This window comes from Centruroides sculpturatus, unplaced genomic scaffold, assembly GCF_000671375.1.
Source record: "Centruroides sculpturatus isolate CEXI.00-Female unplaced genomic scaffold, Cexi_2.0 scaffold807, whole genome shotgun sequence".
NCBI classification, from domain to species: domain Eukaryota; kingdom Metazoa; phylum Arthropoda; class Arachnida; order Scorpiones; family Buthidae; genus Centruroides; species Centruroides sculpturatus.
The window spans coordinates 328171-345652 of NW_019384926.1; the positions used below are offsets into that span (position 1 = coordinate 328171).

Consider the following 17482-nt stretch of genomic DNA (forward strand, 5'->3'; position numbering starts at 1 on the left):
GTAAAACCGAAAAAAAGAAGGGACAGAGAAAGTAGGTCGGGACACAGTAAAGAGAAAAAGGGTGAAGTGGTGGTCCCCGAAAGTGACAACGTTGAGTTTCAATTTTTCTTTTGTTTAAAATGTATCTTTTCTTCGTGTTTTAAATTAAATTATGGCTTTTATTTTCTATCTAGACTTAGTATGTATTTCACATCTCCCACCCCGTTGCCACTTAGACCAGGGATGGGCAACCTTTTTTTGTGTAAGGTTCGCATTTCAAAACTTTTGAACTGACGTCGGCCACATACAAGATAAAAGAGAGGGGAAATGCCGGTAAATCACAATTATTTATTCATATATAATTATAAAATAGAATAGGTATACTTAATTTAGCTTCTAGAACTGATGTAAACGTAATGTATCGAAAATATTTGATTAAATATTAGTCACTGCTAGTTTTAAATTAGTTTCGAGGTATGTCTGTTAGCCGGTTTCTCGTTTTAATTTTTACTAAATTCATTGTAGGAAAAACTATTCACACACATAAGTTGTAGAAAATAACATTTGAATTTTTGCTGCATACTTCTTAAGCTAGGAAATTGATATATTTATACACATTTTATGCGACTTGGGCCGCGGAATGCCCATCCCTGACTTAGACTATGCCTACGACAACGAGTCGATCGCGACACATTTTTTAAGATAAAAAGTAGATCTTATGTAAACAAAAGTTGGCCACCCCTGATTTATAGGATATTTGCTGTTGTTGAAGACTTTTCATTTTGCATTACTGTCTAAACTTGAAATTTTAGAATTTTATAATAAGTTGTCAAAAAATACATCAATACAATGCAGTTGCAGTTAAAAATTTCACAGCCAGTTCTATGTGAGATTTTGAAAAAAAGAGTGACTATTGAATTGTCAGTAGAAAAAAATGAGAACATGATTTGCAAGAGAAACTGAACTGCAAAAGATAGTAAAACTGAGTAAACTTTAAAGTTTTGATTTGATTAAAAAACTGCATCTGTTAATTAGTTACTAATGCATCACAAAACAGAAGAATGAAGAATTAGCTAAAAATGTGGGAAATATTTTATTGCAACCAATGGATGCAACTAGTGAAGAATACAAGAGAACAGTGTATCAATGTATTCATGATGAGTAGAAAAATTCAGATTCTGCATCAGTTAAATTGTGGTTAAAAATTATTGCTGAATTTTACTGAGGAATATCTATAATGCAAATGGAACAACAGTTTACTTTCAATTGAATGCTATGACTGATCATACTTATATGTTTAAACACAAAAATGCTAAAGGATGTAATCAGTAAGTTAAAACAACCTTCTTACATGCATACTGGAATGTATAACACTCATAAACCTTAAAAGTCCAGTAGTAAATATTTAATAGAAAACAAACACTTTTGACCATGCATTCGGTCTTCTTCAAATTTAAAAAACCAGTGGGATTCAAACATGTGAATGCATAGAACAAAATTACAAAATTATTTTCAAAAGCTGGAACAGCACATATGGATTTTAAACCAATGGAAGAATCCAGACGTACGTATACAAAGATATGTATGTGTGTTACCATGGCACTGGAATGATATAAGTAATACAAAAATGATATAAATACATAAGAATTAAACGGATTGAGGGTGGGGCGTGGTTTCTAACTGCTGGTGTAGGCGTTGCCCGTTCCTTCACAGCAGTACTTCCATGCATGCGACACATTGATGGCATCATTAGAGTTAATGCAATTGGCATGTAACCCAGCTTTGTAAATTTCAAGTGCCTCCAGGTTTCAAAGGTGTTCAACACAGTGAGACAGCTTGATCAGTTTGGCCCCTTGTAGTAAAGGAATGTATTTACAGTTCTTTGCTAATATACAAGCCCAGAAAACAAAAACTTCTGATAATTGAAAAAAGTAAAACTCCTAGATGCTTTAATTAATTAATGATTGGTAAAATTTACTGGTAAATTACTGTTCAAATGCAAATGCCTGAATGACAACTGACATTTTTAACAACTGGTTTGTTAAATGGACGTTAAGTTAAAACAAAAAATTGTTTTGTTGATAGAAATTATATAGCACATTAATACATTAACAATGTGTCATTAAAATACTAAATTAGATCTTTACTATTTTTTAAGAGTATCCTAATTACAAACAAACTTCTAAGTACTTTCAACCATCATCAAAGACTCCAAACATATTTCATAAAATTTACACTCCTCAAAAGTGAAATTGCAACACCATGGAAGAATGCAAGTAGCCACATGCACATTGCAGCACCAGTAGAGGTGAGAAACATATGCAAATGATTAAAAGAACAAATAAAGATATGCAACAGACACCTGTTTATTTGGTAACAAATATGGCTCCAAGGGGAGCTATACAGTCCACTATAAGGCAAGTCAAACATGTCAAACATACTATCAATGAGGCAAATAATAATTGCTTGCAGCATCCCTTGCCAAGCTGCATCCACTGAGATGTGGATGTCATCTATGGTGTGTGGCAGTGGCCCACGGTGCACCTCATGTAAATGAGGTCACACAGATGTTCAAAAGGAGAGAGATATGGCAAGGCTGCCAGCCAGGGAAGGATGTGAATTCCACCCAGGCTGGTGAGAGTTTGCTGTGCGACATACAGTTGAGCATTGTCTTGTGGAACACCATGTTGGGTTAGACCTGCACCAGTGGCTGAACCACAGGCTCCACAGTTTATGTGATGTACTGGTCCACTGTCAGAGTACCGGAAATATGCACCAGGACTGTCTGCTAATCAAACAAGATGCTCCCAAACCATGATGCCTGGTGTGAAGTTCAGCAAAAAGGGCTGGAACTTAGCATTCCAGCCCCTTTTGCTGATATACAATAAAGAATATCAGTGCATCAGCCTATGGCCTGTCCTTTAATTATAATCATGTTGTTATTGTATTGTACATATGAAGGAAAGTAGGACTTTTTACAGAAAAAGTAAGAAAGTAGGAAAAGGGTCTGAAACTAGCTATCTTTAAAAGATTGTTGTATGACATGTTTAATAGCCGGGCAAAATCATTTTACATACAGGAAATTATTACTGTGATCTACTTTTTAAATATCTTGAGTATCATGGCTTGAAGAAGACTACCACATTTTAGCAATGAGCTAAAACTGAATAAAACAATTGCGTGATTTATCCTATAAATGATATAATTCATGTATTCTGAAAAAAGTAAATTCTGATGTCTTTAATCAATAATTTCAAGCTCTGTTTTTACTTTCATCACAGAAATGTTACAAAAATAATCAAACATGATTCTTTTACTTCTTTCTACTTGTTTTTGTTTATCACATATATTCTACATATCTGCTTTTTCCAACTTAGTTTGTGATGCTTCTAGCATTCTTTCTTCAATTTCTATTCCTCTCATATCATTCTTCTTCAATCCCTTCTTTATTTCTTTGATCACAGTGTTATAAGTATGTATTTGTCTGTACTTCAGTTTCACATACACTTAAATTTTTCTTTATTTAAGTAACCTTGGACTTTTCTGGATTTCTTTTTCAATATTCTTTGCTTCATGCCTTCCTCCTCTTTTTCCTTTCTGCACCTTTCTCATTTTCTTTCTTCTTTTGCTGCTCAGCTTCCAAATGCTTTTCTTCCTCAACTCTTGCTGTGTATGACATGCATTTTAAACTTTTCTCAAGAACTCCTAAGTGGTGGGAACTTTATAGCACCAATAGTCATATTGTTTCAATCCAGCTTTTGTATATTGAATTGCACTAATTAATGCTTACAATAGCTATGTTCTTGAATCTATCAGTAAATTAAATACCTTTGAGAAATCTTTTTATACATGTGTATTTCTACAGAACAGGATAATAAATCCTTTAAACACATTAGTTCTGGATTATGTATGATCAATGGATGACTTTATTGGAAACACTTTTGCATAATAATGAACTATTCTTGTCCTTGTAGTTACACCATCATCATCTGTCTTCATATACCATTTCTAACCAATATCTTCTTATTGAAAAACTCTCCTTTCATCAGAAACAGAATAAGAAGAGAGAGGCATGGTATTTTGACTAAACAGTCCAGATGTTTTTGTTAATTTTCTGAGTAAGCATTTACAATGTTTAAGGATGGTATCATCTTTTCCAAGCAGTATGCTTCATAGATGAGTTATTATTTTCTTATAAAACTGTCTCACAAAAGATAGTGCAACTTTTCATGCTTGTGTTATATTTAGTAGTGACAATTTTGGTGGACACACTTAAAAAGGTTGCCCACCTCTGGTCTAGATCCTTCAACAAATGCTCATGTAGAAGAAACTCTGAGAGTATTTTGTCATGATGTATAATAGTACAAACGTGTTGAGTTTTGTACACATTATGAATATGAATGTTTTATTAATGAAATATTGCAAAAAAATAGCTGGCAGATAATGCTGGAAAAAATTTCTCAAGTAATTATTATTAAAACTAATGAACTTCTTGATTTAATTATTAGATTAAATAAAATGAGAATTCTCACTAATTGTGGTGTAGTTACTTTCATTATAAAATGTTACCTCTCAGTTACTGTTCTTAGTTAAGGCTATTCCCAAAGTAATAAACAATATCTATGGTATATGAAAATTTTAAAGACTTGAAATTTAAGAATTCTATCTATCTCAAAGTAAAACATTATAATTTCAACCTAAGGCAACATGCTAATTGAAATTTAATAAATTATTCATACTAATTTCAAATGATATATTATTTATTGTAAAATTTTGCAATAATAATTTTCATTCAATAATGATTAGAAAAAATTAAAAAATATAATTTTTATAAAATGCATTAACCAACCATACTTGTACCATAATTTCCAGCCTATAATCTGCAGGAGTACATTTTTGTTGACAAAAAACATTTATTGTCACATAATTTATGAAAGTTTCTGTTGTAATTTATTTGCTTCCTTGATGAATAATCTATAAAATTATGCAATCTGTAAGGCTGTGCATAGGGTGATCATAAGTAAAGGGTATTTAGAATTCTCTGTAGAAAGAACTATTGAGCAAATCTCAATCAAATTTGTTATAGGCATATACTGCCTTGAGTATACAGTTTTGATTTTTGGGAAAAAAATTTTACTTCAAATTTTTGCTGCTACAGCAAAATTTGACACTGCTGTTCCCTTAATGTGCATATTATGTATGTTTTATAACAAGTTTTGGGTATATAAAGTATCACAAAATAGTTGTCACAATCCTTCCATAGGTGAACAGTCATGGTGTTCACTTTGCCTGATTATGTATTACTTGTTGAACTCTTCCATCAACAAAACAGCAATATCAGCTCAGCACTTAAAAGATTTACGAAGAGATCCTCTGACTATTGGAAATCTTAAAAAATGATTTTGTGTTTGAGGAGACTGGAACTTTTGCTGTGAAACCAGGACAGAGTCACAAACTGATTCGGACCAAATCAGTTTGTGGAGTCCTGGAGTACAAAACAAAAATTTTCTTGGCAACAGAGCATGAGTATGATAGTGCATTCTCAATATCACAACAATTAAACTTGCCCAATACAACAGTGTGGAAAGTTCTGCAAGAAGTCTTGTATTTTTATCCACACAAGAGAATCATTAAATCTACATTCCACATCTGTAATTGAAATAAAATTATAGCATTTTGCTTCTTAACTCACCAAATTCATTAGAAAATGTATGCTAATGAATGAATGGGCAGCAGTGTCAAATTTTGAAATAAAAAATTTTTTCCAAGAATCAAAACTGCATACTTAGAATAGTACAGTTGACCCCCCTATAACGCAGGTTCATATAATGCAGATTCGTATATTGTGGTGAAAAAATTGCGACTGTATTTATATAAAGACACTAAAAGCGACTCGTAAAATGTGTAAAACGTCATCACCGACTCGTGTCGCGACAGGATTGGTTGAATCTGGACCAATAGTGGACAAGCAGCTGAACTACTTACACGCTACGGAGAGTTTAAACATGTAAGTTGAGTTTACTATCGTCTGTACAGTATATAAATTAGGTACTGTAATTTTATACATTTCTTGTGAAAAAAAAACATTTCTTATTCAACGACCATAAAAATTATTTCTATTAATGACGTCTCCAAAGTTCAATAAATTTTTCGCAAAAAAATAACTTATCAGAAAATGCACCCGCCGTTTGGTGCGCTGCTCCACGACAAAAACAAGCTTATGCAATGGCGTTGTCAAACGGTGCACACTCGGTAAGTAATCCTACAATTTTTTGTTTATAGCATAGTTTATATGGATTATTACCAAAAAATTATATGTGTTTTGGAAATGTTGAGTCAAATTAGTCTAGAATCAATTAATTTTATGGAAGAAAACCTTTCAAACAGCCGTAGTCCGCAAACTGCATACGTGCCGGGCTGTGATTGGCTCATGTATTTAAGGATTCCTACAATGTGAAATTCTTATAAAGTGGAACGTATCTACCGTGTTATAGGGGGGTCGACTGTATATATATATATATATATTGCCTAATAATTCTTTCTACAGCAAGATCTAAACTCCTACTCTTTAATTATGATCACCCTGTATTTCCAAAACAATTTTAAGGACATTATATATGTAATAAAAATGACTTAGAATGTTCATTAAAAATTTAATTTTTTCTTAGCCACCCTATTCCTTTATCTTGTAGCTCCTAATGGCTTTTTCTTTATTCAAAGCTGAAAACAACTTTAACTTTCATCCATCTATTCTGAAATTCTCAGCTCAAAGTTAAAGAAAAATCTATAAAGCTGATCTGCTGTTGAATTTGGAAATTTAACAAAATCTTCCAAAAAGCAATACAGTAGAACCTTGAAAACAGCCTAATGTGGACCGAAGAGTGGCCGAGTTTGTGAAAATGCCGGGTTATCGGGAATGGGGTTAAAAAAAATAAGTACGAGTGTTTCCTCAGAAAATACTGTACTGTACTTGTATGTATTGTTTACTTGAGAATATAACAGAAATAAACTGCCCAAATACCCTTAAACAAAGGAAAAGTACGTCCTGAAGGCATAGAGCCTTTACTACATGAAAATGAAAATTAATGAATACACTGTGTACAGTAATTTACCTGATAAGACAGACCTCAGAAAAATACTTTATGAGAGCTTTTATACTTTTATAAAGCTGTCTATAATGAAAATTAATTAACTAAGAATTTTTTTGCCCTGCCAGGGTGTGGCTGAGTTATCCGGAGTGCTGGGTTATCGAGAGCCGAGTTTTCGAGGTTCTACTGTATAACTATATTTGATGAAGAACTAACTTACAACTTGAATAACTTACAACATTATTATAAAATTCATTAAATGATAATTTTTGAGACAAAACATTAAAATCAGTGGTCTAGTAAATATCAAAATGAAGTGAACAAAACTTATATTTTATTAAAATAATTAGAGTTCTTAATAGAATCTCCAAAATGATCAATAATATGTGTTGTGATAATGGAGAGTATTGAGAAAAGTCAAAAAATGGAAAAGATAGTGCATTATTAATCTGTTAATTATAATTTGAGTTAAATATAATGAATAACCTAAATCTAGAAACAAGTTAATTAAAAGTAAATCTTAGTTGATGGTATTTACATTAAAATTCATATAAATAAAATTTACTGAAGCTATAAAATTGTCTTTGTCATCCATTGTTACAAACACCAGAGACTTCCAAAAACAATTTTCAGTTAAGGAGATGACATTTTATTTGAAACTACACTATAAAAGATTTAATTTTAATTAACTGTGAATTATAGTATTGGCATAATCACTAGAAGATGCTTTTATTCATTTTGATTTTATTGCAGAGATGTGGTCTCAAATAAAATGCCATCTCCGTAACTGAAAATTGGTTTTGGACATCTCTGGTATTTGTAACAATGGATCACAAAGACAATTTTGTAGCTTCAGTAAATTTCATTTATATGTATTATAGAAACAAGTGTTTTAATATAGATAAAAATTAGATATACAGTAAGATTTAGAAAAGTGAAAGTAGAAAACTTGAAATTGAAGTCAAAATACAGATTAGAGATCAGCAAACCCCACGTACATCCCAAGTGACTCGTGACCCATTTCAATGTAGAGTAGCTGTTTTTAGATCATTGGTCAGAAGGGCATACACTCATTCATCCACTTGAGAGGCACTTGATAATGAGTTAAACCACATTGAGAGGATTGCTAATATTCACGGCTACCACAATCTTATTCCAAAAATCTCAGACCACCACAAAAGAACATTAATGAACCTCAACTCACAGATGAGGGCGCATGGAGGCAACAAAAATATAGATGTAGAAAGAATACCAGTTACGTACAACCCGGCCTTGAGAGCCATTTACGCATCTATCGCCAAAAAACGTAAGATCAACATCGCATACAGGAGAACCCCAACGGTATATGACATGTTGCATAATGGAAAGGACCCATCTGACCCAAGTAAATTGCCAGGCATATACCGAATCCCGGTGAGAGATGAGAGATTCAGTAGGGATTTGATCTACATAGGATCAACGAAATGCTCGATGAGAACCAGGATTAAGGAACACAAAGCAGATATACAATACAACAGAGCCACCATGTCACTCGTGATTTATGTGTCAGAACTGGGCATCAATGTAGACTTCACAGGGGTATCGTTAATAATCAAAACAAAATGCATGGAACACCTCAAATGGCTAGAAGTGATAGAAATATATAAGGCGCACACTACATCTACGTACATTAACTCCCGAGAAGAAATGGCTCTTTCGTTAGCTTGGCAAGTCTTATTACATAATGATTACTAAGATTTAAGTTGGTGTAGGAGGATGCACGAGGACATGCAACGATCATAGTAAAAATAGTGCATCATATACGTATGAGAAGAGTAAATGCGATTCTGAATGTTGGGGACACGGCAGATACAACGCATGTGCAGTAGACATCGCACAATTGAATCTTCGTTCAAATTTTTCTTTTTAAAATTGCGTAACAGTGTTTTAGAATAAGGAATCCAGCCATTTTACCTGAAGAAGGACACAGAAGGTGTTTGGAAAATGTTTGTTTTTACAAAGTTGTTTACTTTTTGTATTTCCACACACTGGTTAGAGGCTCGAGTAAGTAGGTTTTATTTATTTATTATACACCCCAGTGTGCATGAAGAAATTATACAGATTAGAGAATTAAAAATTGGCATAATTTAGCAAAAATACAGTTCAAACAAATGATGAGTTAAAATATAAAAAGAAAAATACAGGTTAATACATTAGAGCATATTTGGTAATGCAAATAATAATTAGGATACTAGAACGTTAAATAAAACTTCAGAAAAAGAGAAAAAAATCAAAATTTACTCTAAAAATCTATTTCATAGAAATGGAGAAATAACACTTGTGCTCTTTATTTAACAAAATAAAGTTGTAGTTGTAGTTGATTACATAATATTTTCTTTTCCTGTTACTTTCCTTTATAGAACAAGTTTGGAATTGTTAAAATACCATATTAGTACAGTATTTATATAGACAATTCACAATAAATAACAATATATTATACCTTTCAATAAAAACAAAATATGTTAACACTTCTTCAAATTCTAGCTGAAAGACTTAGATTGAAAACGTTAGAAAGGAGATAATTTTGACAATTTGCTGGACTAATTTTTGAAATTAGTAAGATTTTATGTAAAAACAAATAAAATTGAGTCTACTTAACCAAGCATCAGATGGGAACAGTTTGTTTAAGACAGCACTTGCCATATTCCTGGTTTTTTTCCTTTATGTTTTACATCAGTGGGAATCTTGTTAAAAGACCAGATATTGGAGCATTTCATTTAAATGAGTGTCATGTCAGCATCATTTTTAGAGCAGTCCACATAAGCACTGTTCTAAGAAAAATTTACAATCTTTCTTAGAACAGTGCTTATGGTACATCATGGACCAAGGACATATTGTGACAGGGCTCTCCATACTATAATATTTGTTGACATTTGGTGAAGCTTTCCATTGCTCATTTTTCTAATGCATGGACAGTGAAAATATTTACAGAATCATAATTATCAATCTGAAATTTATTACAGATTTCATATAAGAAGCAATTACTGATTTTATTGGATAGACACATGAAAAACAATTACATATTAAAAAGGTAATGTAGAGAATCCGATCTGATTTATAGATTCCGTACCACTGGTTCATCACACAAAAACTTGAACAACCAAATATTGTAACAAAACTTTTAATCTCTAATCCCAGTTTCAAATTCCACCACTTCACTACTGCTTCCTCTCTCTCTCGATCTCCTACCTCCTCTGCCTGACACTTTTTTCCCACCTTTACACCCTTCCTTTTACAGCCCTTTGTCTACACTTCTTATTGCCATTTACAACTACATGCAAATGGATTGCACATGAACCGACAAAACCACAGTTGAGGGAGAATGAGGAGTGCCAATATCACTACAGGTATCATAAAATATGTGTGAACAAACGGTGCAGAGAACATATGCACTATGTCCTCATCTTGAGGAGACAAAGCAAAAAGTGATTAGTGACCAGATTTCAGAGGTCACATGATCTTACTCTAATGTGGTATTGTACTTATTTGATTTTATTCTATATGCCCCATTAGAAAACATTCAGAAATTTTAAAGTAAGGATGTTCACATCCTTTCAGCAAGGCCTCCTACTGTATTTTTGGGAAGAATTTTTTGTTGAATTTAAGACTTAAAATCCCTTACAAAATTTTGGCACAGTGCTAGTGACATATGACACTACATCCTCTCATAAGTTTGTGATTAGGAATATAATTCTTCATCATGGAATTGAACAACTGTCCAATGCCATCTAGTACACTCATAAAATTATGTTGCTTCTTCCTCCCTTTGTATTACTTTGTTATCTGAACCAGAATCCTTTCTACCATAATCTAAATCTTCATCAACCTTGATTTCATTTTCAGCCTCATCTTCAGTCAATTCAACAAAGAGTAACTGAACAAAATTCATAGATTGAAACATGATTAAATAAAATACATTCCACAGTTTTTATCTCTGTTGGTTCCTCATATCCACCACCAATAACATTATATACCATAAAACATATATCCACAATAAATAGTTTACATTAATTGGATACTAAAAAGAAAAAACATTAACTATTTTAATTAATTTTCTGAACATATCTGTTCATAATATCCTCTCACTCTTGAACCACAGTGTTTCTAGTCTAAAGATTTTTCCATATTTGCTTAAGACAAGTATAAATGATAACAGTTATTCTAATTAGCAGCATATTTGCTACCTTTCACTGCATTGTCTTTTGGTCCAGCTACATATTAGTGCTTGACTTCACTTTGCATTACCTGATGAGTTTCCTTGTTGCTGTTCACCATCTATCAAGTTTTTTTCCTTAATTTGTTGATTTCAGCACTGCTTAAACTCAATTTACTCAGTTAATACATGAAACTGTCTGTTTCCTTTTTGACCTGAAGACAACCTTTAGCCAAATGTTGCATTGCAAATATAGAATTCTTTAGGCATGGAATACGGTTTAATTTACAATATTTATTCCATTACTGCTTCTTACACAATAAAGTGCTATAAATTAACACTTGGCAGATTTTCTCATCTTTATTTAAATTATATTTATTATTTAAATAAAGATGCGAAAACCTGCCAAGTGTCTTAATTAATTTATAGCACTTTATTGTGTATGAAGCAGCAACAAAATTTTAAAGCACAGTTTCATATCATTAAAAGAAAATATTTATTCTATTCATTTGGTTTAATGATGGTGAATGCTGCCACAAATTGTAACTTCTATGTTTTGATGACCTTTTGTCAACATTTTTATTTTATTGAATAATACAAATTACATTTCATTGCCAAATAAACTGGTCTAAGCCAATTCTCTCCCTCTTGGATCTATAAGTGAGTAGCTATATCTTGATAGAAAATTTCAAATAAACAATCAGCTGTAATCAAATGCTCAATATCATTCACTTTCCTTAATTTACAATAATATTATTGTTCAATAAAAAGTTAATCTTGAACCAAGTTGTACATTGTTCACCTAAGTATTATTTTGCTCTAAAGAAGTTTAAAAGATATGACTGAAGACTTAAATTGTATTCTCTAAGTACTATTGATTTAAACTTTTTGTAAACTCTTAATTTATCATCCTTTATATGAATTAATGTGTTTATGGCCTTTTCTCTTAATAAATTTAATGGAATCTGTCTTTGTATCTTCCAGCACTCTTTGAAAAGCTTTCTCTAGTGAATCATAAAACAAATTCCATAATTCTGGTGTGTTTGGAATTGTAAAGTTAATGTCTAAATGCTTTTAATCAGAGTTTCAAGATTTACTTAGTTTCCAAGGCCATAGCATTGACTACTATGCTATAATTTCTACTTTCACTTCTTATTTTCAGGCATAATTCTAGCAAGTGCCAGTTTGTGCTTGCATTCGTATATGCTCTTTTGAATGATTTCTTTGTTTTTCTGTCTTCCACTATAGTACAGTAACTAAAATTTCTTTTACTAATTCAGTTCATTATATGCCTTGATATCAAAAATTAGCTCTATTAGTTTTACAAATTTCAAATCAGAAGATGATTTTCCCAGTTCTTCCTTCAGCAACTAGCCTTAAATCATCCTTTCTAACATTTTTAAACATTTTAATTTCTATTAAAAAATAAATTTCTCTCATTTGAGGAAATACAATTCCTTAAACAAATAAAGCAGTCTATTCTTGATATCTGTAGCTTCAAACCTTAGCTATTACAGATTTAACTGTAGAATCTTTAAATTTGATTGAGTTTTTATCTTGTAGACTCTGTCAATTTGCTGTAGAGGTTCATTTAATTGAATAAACAAATAACACACCTTTAAGCACTTCTCCAGCACAGTTTTTTCTTTTATTGGTTTAAATTCTTTACAGACCTAAAGAAGGCTTATAATGAAAGCCAAAAACATTTATTAAAAAACATTGTGCTGGAAAAGTGTTTAAACGTGTGTTACTTGTTTATAGAACTCAGTTCCTGCTTAGTTACTTTTACATTTAATTGAAATAATATGCACTTTAAGAAATCTTTTTAAGTCTAAGAACTACAAAAATATTGACAAAAGGAAAAAATCACACATATCTCTTTACAAGTCCAATCTTCTCATTCACATCCTTGAATTCTCTGTTCCAAACACATTCCAGTTCACAATTAAAACATTTTTTTGTTGAATTCTAGACTTTGAATCCCTTTCAAAATTTCTTATGCAGTGTTAGTGATGTTGGACACTACACATATCCTTCAATGTTATTAAAGTATTTTAGGAAATAACTACATTCAACAGTTTTAAAATTCAGTTTTTGGTGTTAATACATAAATAAAACATAATTTACATAACATTTATATTATATTACAAATATAATATAAATTATTACATTACAAATACATGAGATCAGGATGTGGGACCCACTCACTATCAGGATGTTATCAAATTTAAGCAGAGTCAGGGAAGATCAGCAAAATCTCTCTCTCATATGTCAGGGTCCTGACACCAGTTAAGATTTTATGCATGTTAACTCGCAATTATACTAAAAACAAATAAAAACATCAAGTGGGAAGGGTGAAAATTCAGCAATGGAGTGACCTGCATTAAAATAAATCAAGTTCGAGTCCAAATTAAAACAAATATAAAAAGGTTTAATAATTAATAATGAATTGGAGTTTAAGTACACAAGAAAAAAAATGTATATCTAAACTAAATCATTACCCCTGAATAATGGTTGAGAGAGAGTTTACAATTATCTGAGCATAATACCTCTATAATATGATTCTTGATTTGTTGACTTATTCATGGAGCTTTGGGAGGACTGGAAATCTTGGAGATGTGCTCAAGGCAAAAACTTAGGAGAATGGAGAGAGAATTTGAAGAGAACTTTTAGAAAACCCAATGAAAACCTGAAAAGCAGGATGTTTATCCCTGAATTTCCTCCAACTGGAAGTCAATACGTCACACCATGTAATGGGATCTGAGGGGTAAGTCGCATCACAAGATGTATTATAAACATGCGAGATAAGATTATTTTCCATGGTGAAATCAATTATCTTGACAAACAGAAGGAAGTTCTATTTTCCTCCTTTTTCAAATTCAAAAGTAAAAGAAATTTTAATGGCTTTTCTAACTACATGATTTCTCAACTCATTAAATAATTAAAGTAAATTCTAAATAAATCTCCCTAAAATGTGGGTAAAATAAGTCAGATGGTCTCCAGGTTCTCACAAATGTATTAAATAAATATATAAATTCTGAAAATCATATTGTAAAGATATAATAAATATATTACTATATAGATATTGAAATATATTTTGTTTAAGAAAGAACAAAAATGCTCTCATCTTTTCATTTCTATGAAACAGATTTTTAAATATTAATATAAATTTGAAAATATACATACATACATAGATTATAATATAAATATTTACACACAAAAAAACAAAACTAAATTTGAAAACTTAAAATGTAGTCTATTTGGCATACATTATAAAAGCCTTTAAACAAATATCTTAAACACACTTTTGTTTACATTTGCAAAATTTATGCATATAAAACTTATTATTTTTTAATGCAATTTTTATGTTTGTTTTCTACAGTTTAATAAACCTTTTGTTAATTAATAAATTTTGAATATCCTTAATTATTTTACTATATTAAGAAAAATAGAAGAAAAAACTATACAGTGGAACCTCGGTATACGACCTTAAACCGTTCCTGATGTTTGGACTTATACCAAATAGGACGTATACCAAACCAACCTTTCCCATAAGAAGTAATGTAAAAATGATTAATCCGTTCTCATGTAAAAAAAATGACTGGCTTTAAACACCTCGCTTTCCTGGCTAGTTCCTGCTTGACTTTTCATGAGATCAGCATGTATCTTTTTAGCTTTCTCGCAAATAATTGATTCTGATATGATATGCTGTCTCTAGCACACTTTTTTTCAGTTATCCAAAGCAAAAGCAATTTCTCAACATGATGTAATGTCTTCGATCTCTGTTTAGAAAATTGATTTAACCCCTTTCGCAACGTTAGCAGATTTAATAATGTCTTTATTTTTCACGATTGTCGATATCGTCGTTCTCAGAATACGGTATGCAACAGTTAAAATCTCGAACACGCATGCCACCTTCATATTTCTCAACAATCTCTTTTTTCAGTTCCATTGTGATTCTAGTCATTTTTTTTTAGTTTCCTGTTGCTTTTCATTTGCCTTTTTGCAATTCATGATTAATAAAAATAATAAAATTTTACTTACAAATTAAAATCAGAAAAAATTTAACAAAGTTATAAACTGTGGCACAGCGAATGTCTAGTCTGGTCTTCTTTTCCACCGCCCTGTGGGCACTAACAGGGCCTCTTTTTGCAAGCCCATTATGGTTTCGGCCAGGCCCACAATGGGGCTGCCGGGTGGTGAGAGACGGGGCCCGACACATCCGAACGGACCACCCGACGAAAAATTCCTGGGGTTTTTTCGACCCGTTCGGATTCGAGCCGTCCCCCAGAGCGGTGGGCTTCACCTTGACCGCTCGGCCATTCGGCCGCTTCTAGTCTGGTCTAGTACACCGATAGTGCTACTTGTTCATAGATGGTGCGTATAACTGAATTAAGTCGTATACCGAACGAAAGTCGTATACCGAGCAAAATTTGTTTCGTTGAAACAGGACGTATTCCGAATTTGATGTATTCTAAAGCAGACGTATACCAACGTTCCACTATATTTAAAAATTTTTCCTAAGCATAATGGGCTGGCAACAATTACATTGCTTTGTGCATTGAATTGCTTTAAATAGTATACATTTAAATAATATGACATTTTCATGGAATGTATTACACTTATTAATTGCATAATAATTGTATTTAATGTAGTAAATTATATTTCTAATATAACTTAATAGTTCAAAAATTATGCAAATAAATTTTATAAAAATAATGATATCCACTTGATTTTAAATAGATATTCTTTTGAAAAAATTTAATCTAATATACACTTTATTGGTTTTATTCAATTATCATTTTCTATATGTAGTACTCAGTATTCAATTTGAGAAAATATATTGCACCCTTTAATGACTGCTTATAATAGTCAAATGAATGGAGTTCTGAACATATTTGAAATTAACATAAAAAGTTCTTAAATATATGCCATAAATTCCTATATTCTTTATTAACTATATATATTTAATTTGTTTTAATTCNCTTATAATTATTCAAACATTAATGATGATGAGTATAAGGTTTAACTTACCTGAGTATAAATCATTCTCGCTGGTTTAATATAGAAAGAATCTTCGCACTCGACAATGCTTACATCTTCTATACGATCCATTATTTATGATTTTATTAAATATTCGTATTTTATTTTATTTATTATATAACATCGACCGAATTGGCCAGAAACGATAACAAACCTACAAATGTTTACAATACTACGTCATATAATCTCTAACCGGAATTTTATCGATTGAACGTCGGAAGATTTCGTTCCGGGATATGTGACGTCATCGATAAACGTCAAATCTTTGAACTTTTTATCGTCGATGGTAGTAATAATTTAAAAAAAAAATAGCCAAAAAATATACATTATTTTTTTTATAAATATGAAATTATATATTTAAAACAAAACAGAAAAAAACGTTTATTTTTATATTAATTTTATAATGAATTATAAGTTTAAATTGCGCTAAGTAAATTTTATATTAAAAAGTAATAGTAAATCATTTTTTTTCTTCCGAAATGTCCAGTTATATCCTGACAGTAAGTAGAATAGCTGAACGATAACCATTTCTCAAATGGAGGAAAGAAAAAGATGAAGAAGAAGAAGGAAAAAAAAAGGAAATTTGTCTTTCGAAATCCAGATTTGGTCTTTAGTTTTGTAAGAAAAAAGAAAAGAAAAAGGAAAGGATTTTCAATTGTTCATCGAATTGGCCTGCTATAATGGTCAGCTATTATTTCGGCTGATTGTCGAATGAAAACGATCAAGAGTTGAAATTTAGACTCCATGATTTATGCCTTGCTCCATACGCTTTCAAAGTTTTTCAATAAATTTAACTACGAAATCAAATAAGCAATTTTTCCTACATATTGAGAAAGAGTTTTCAAAATATGATATACCATACTTTGAGTATCTTTTCTAAGTATTAACATTAAGAAGAAATAAAAAAAACCCTAACTCTAATTAAAAATACATGTTTTTTTAAAGAAACAAACCTGTATTTTCTATTGTATTCTGATGATTGCTGAAGATCCTCGATATAACGGACTTTCGGACTTCTCTTTTCCGCAATTAGTCTGTTGAATCGAGGATATCTGTATTCTCATCAGATTGTAATGCTCTCTTTAGAGTTAAAACAAAACTATATTTTATTTAATAAGGTCTAAGTTGATTATATATATCCAACGTTATCTAAACTAAACTTTGTTTTGGTAATATTTAT

At 31.2% G+C, this 17482-nt stretch overlaps 1 protein-coding gene across 1 annotated transcript in view; it reads right to left on the reverse strand.

The window, feature by feature from the left end:
- LOC111631920 (uridine diphosphate glucose pyrophosphatase-like) overlaps positions 1 to 16524 on the reverse strand; it is a 51087-nt gene extending 34563 nt beyond the window's left edge. The window contains exon 1 of the mRNA XM_023376260.1: positions 16294 to 16524. Within this exon, the coding sequence (XP_023232028.1) occupies positions 16294 to 16374 (81 nt within the window). The 5' untranslated portion in view covers positions 16375 to 16524. The remainder of the gene's footprint in view (positions 1 to 16293) is intronic.
- Between the last annotated feature and the right edge of the window lie 958 nt (positions 16525 to 17482).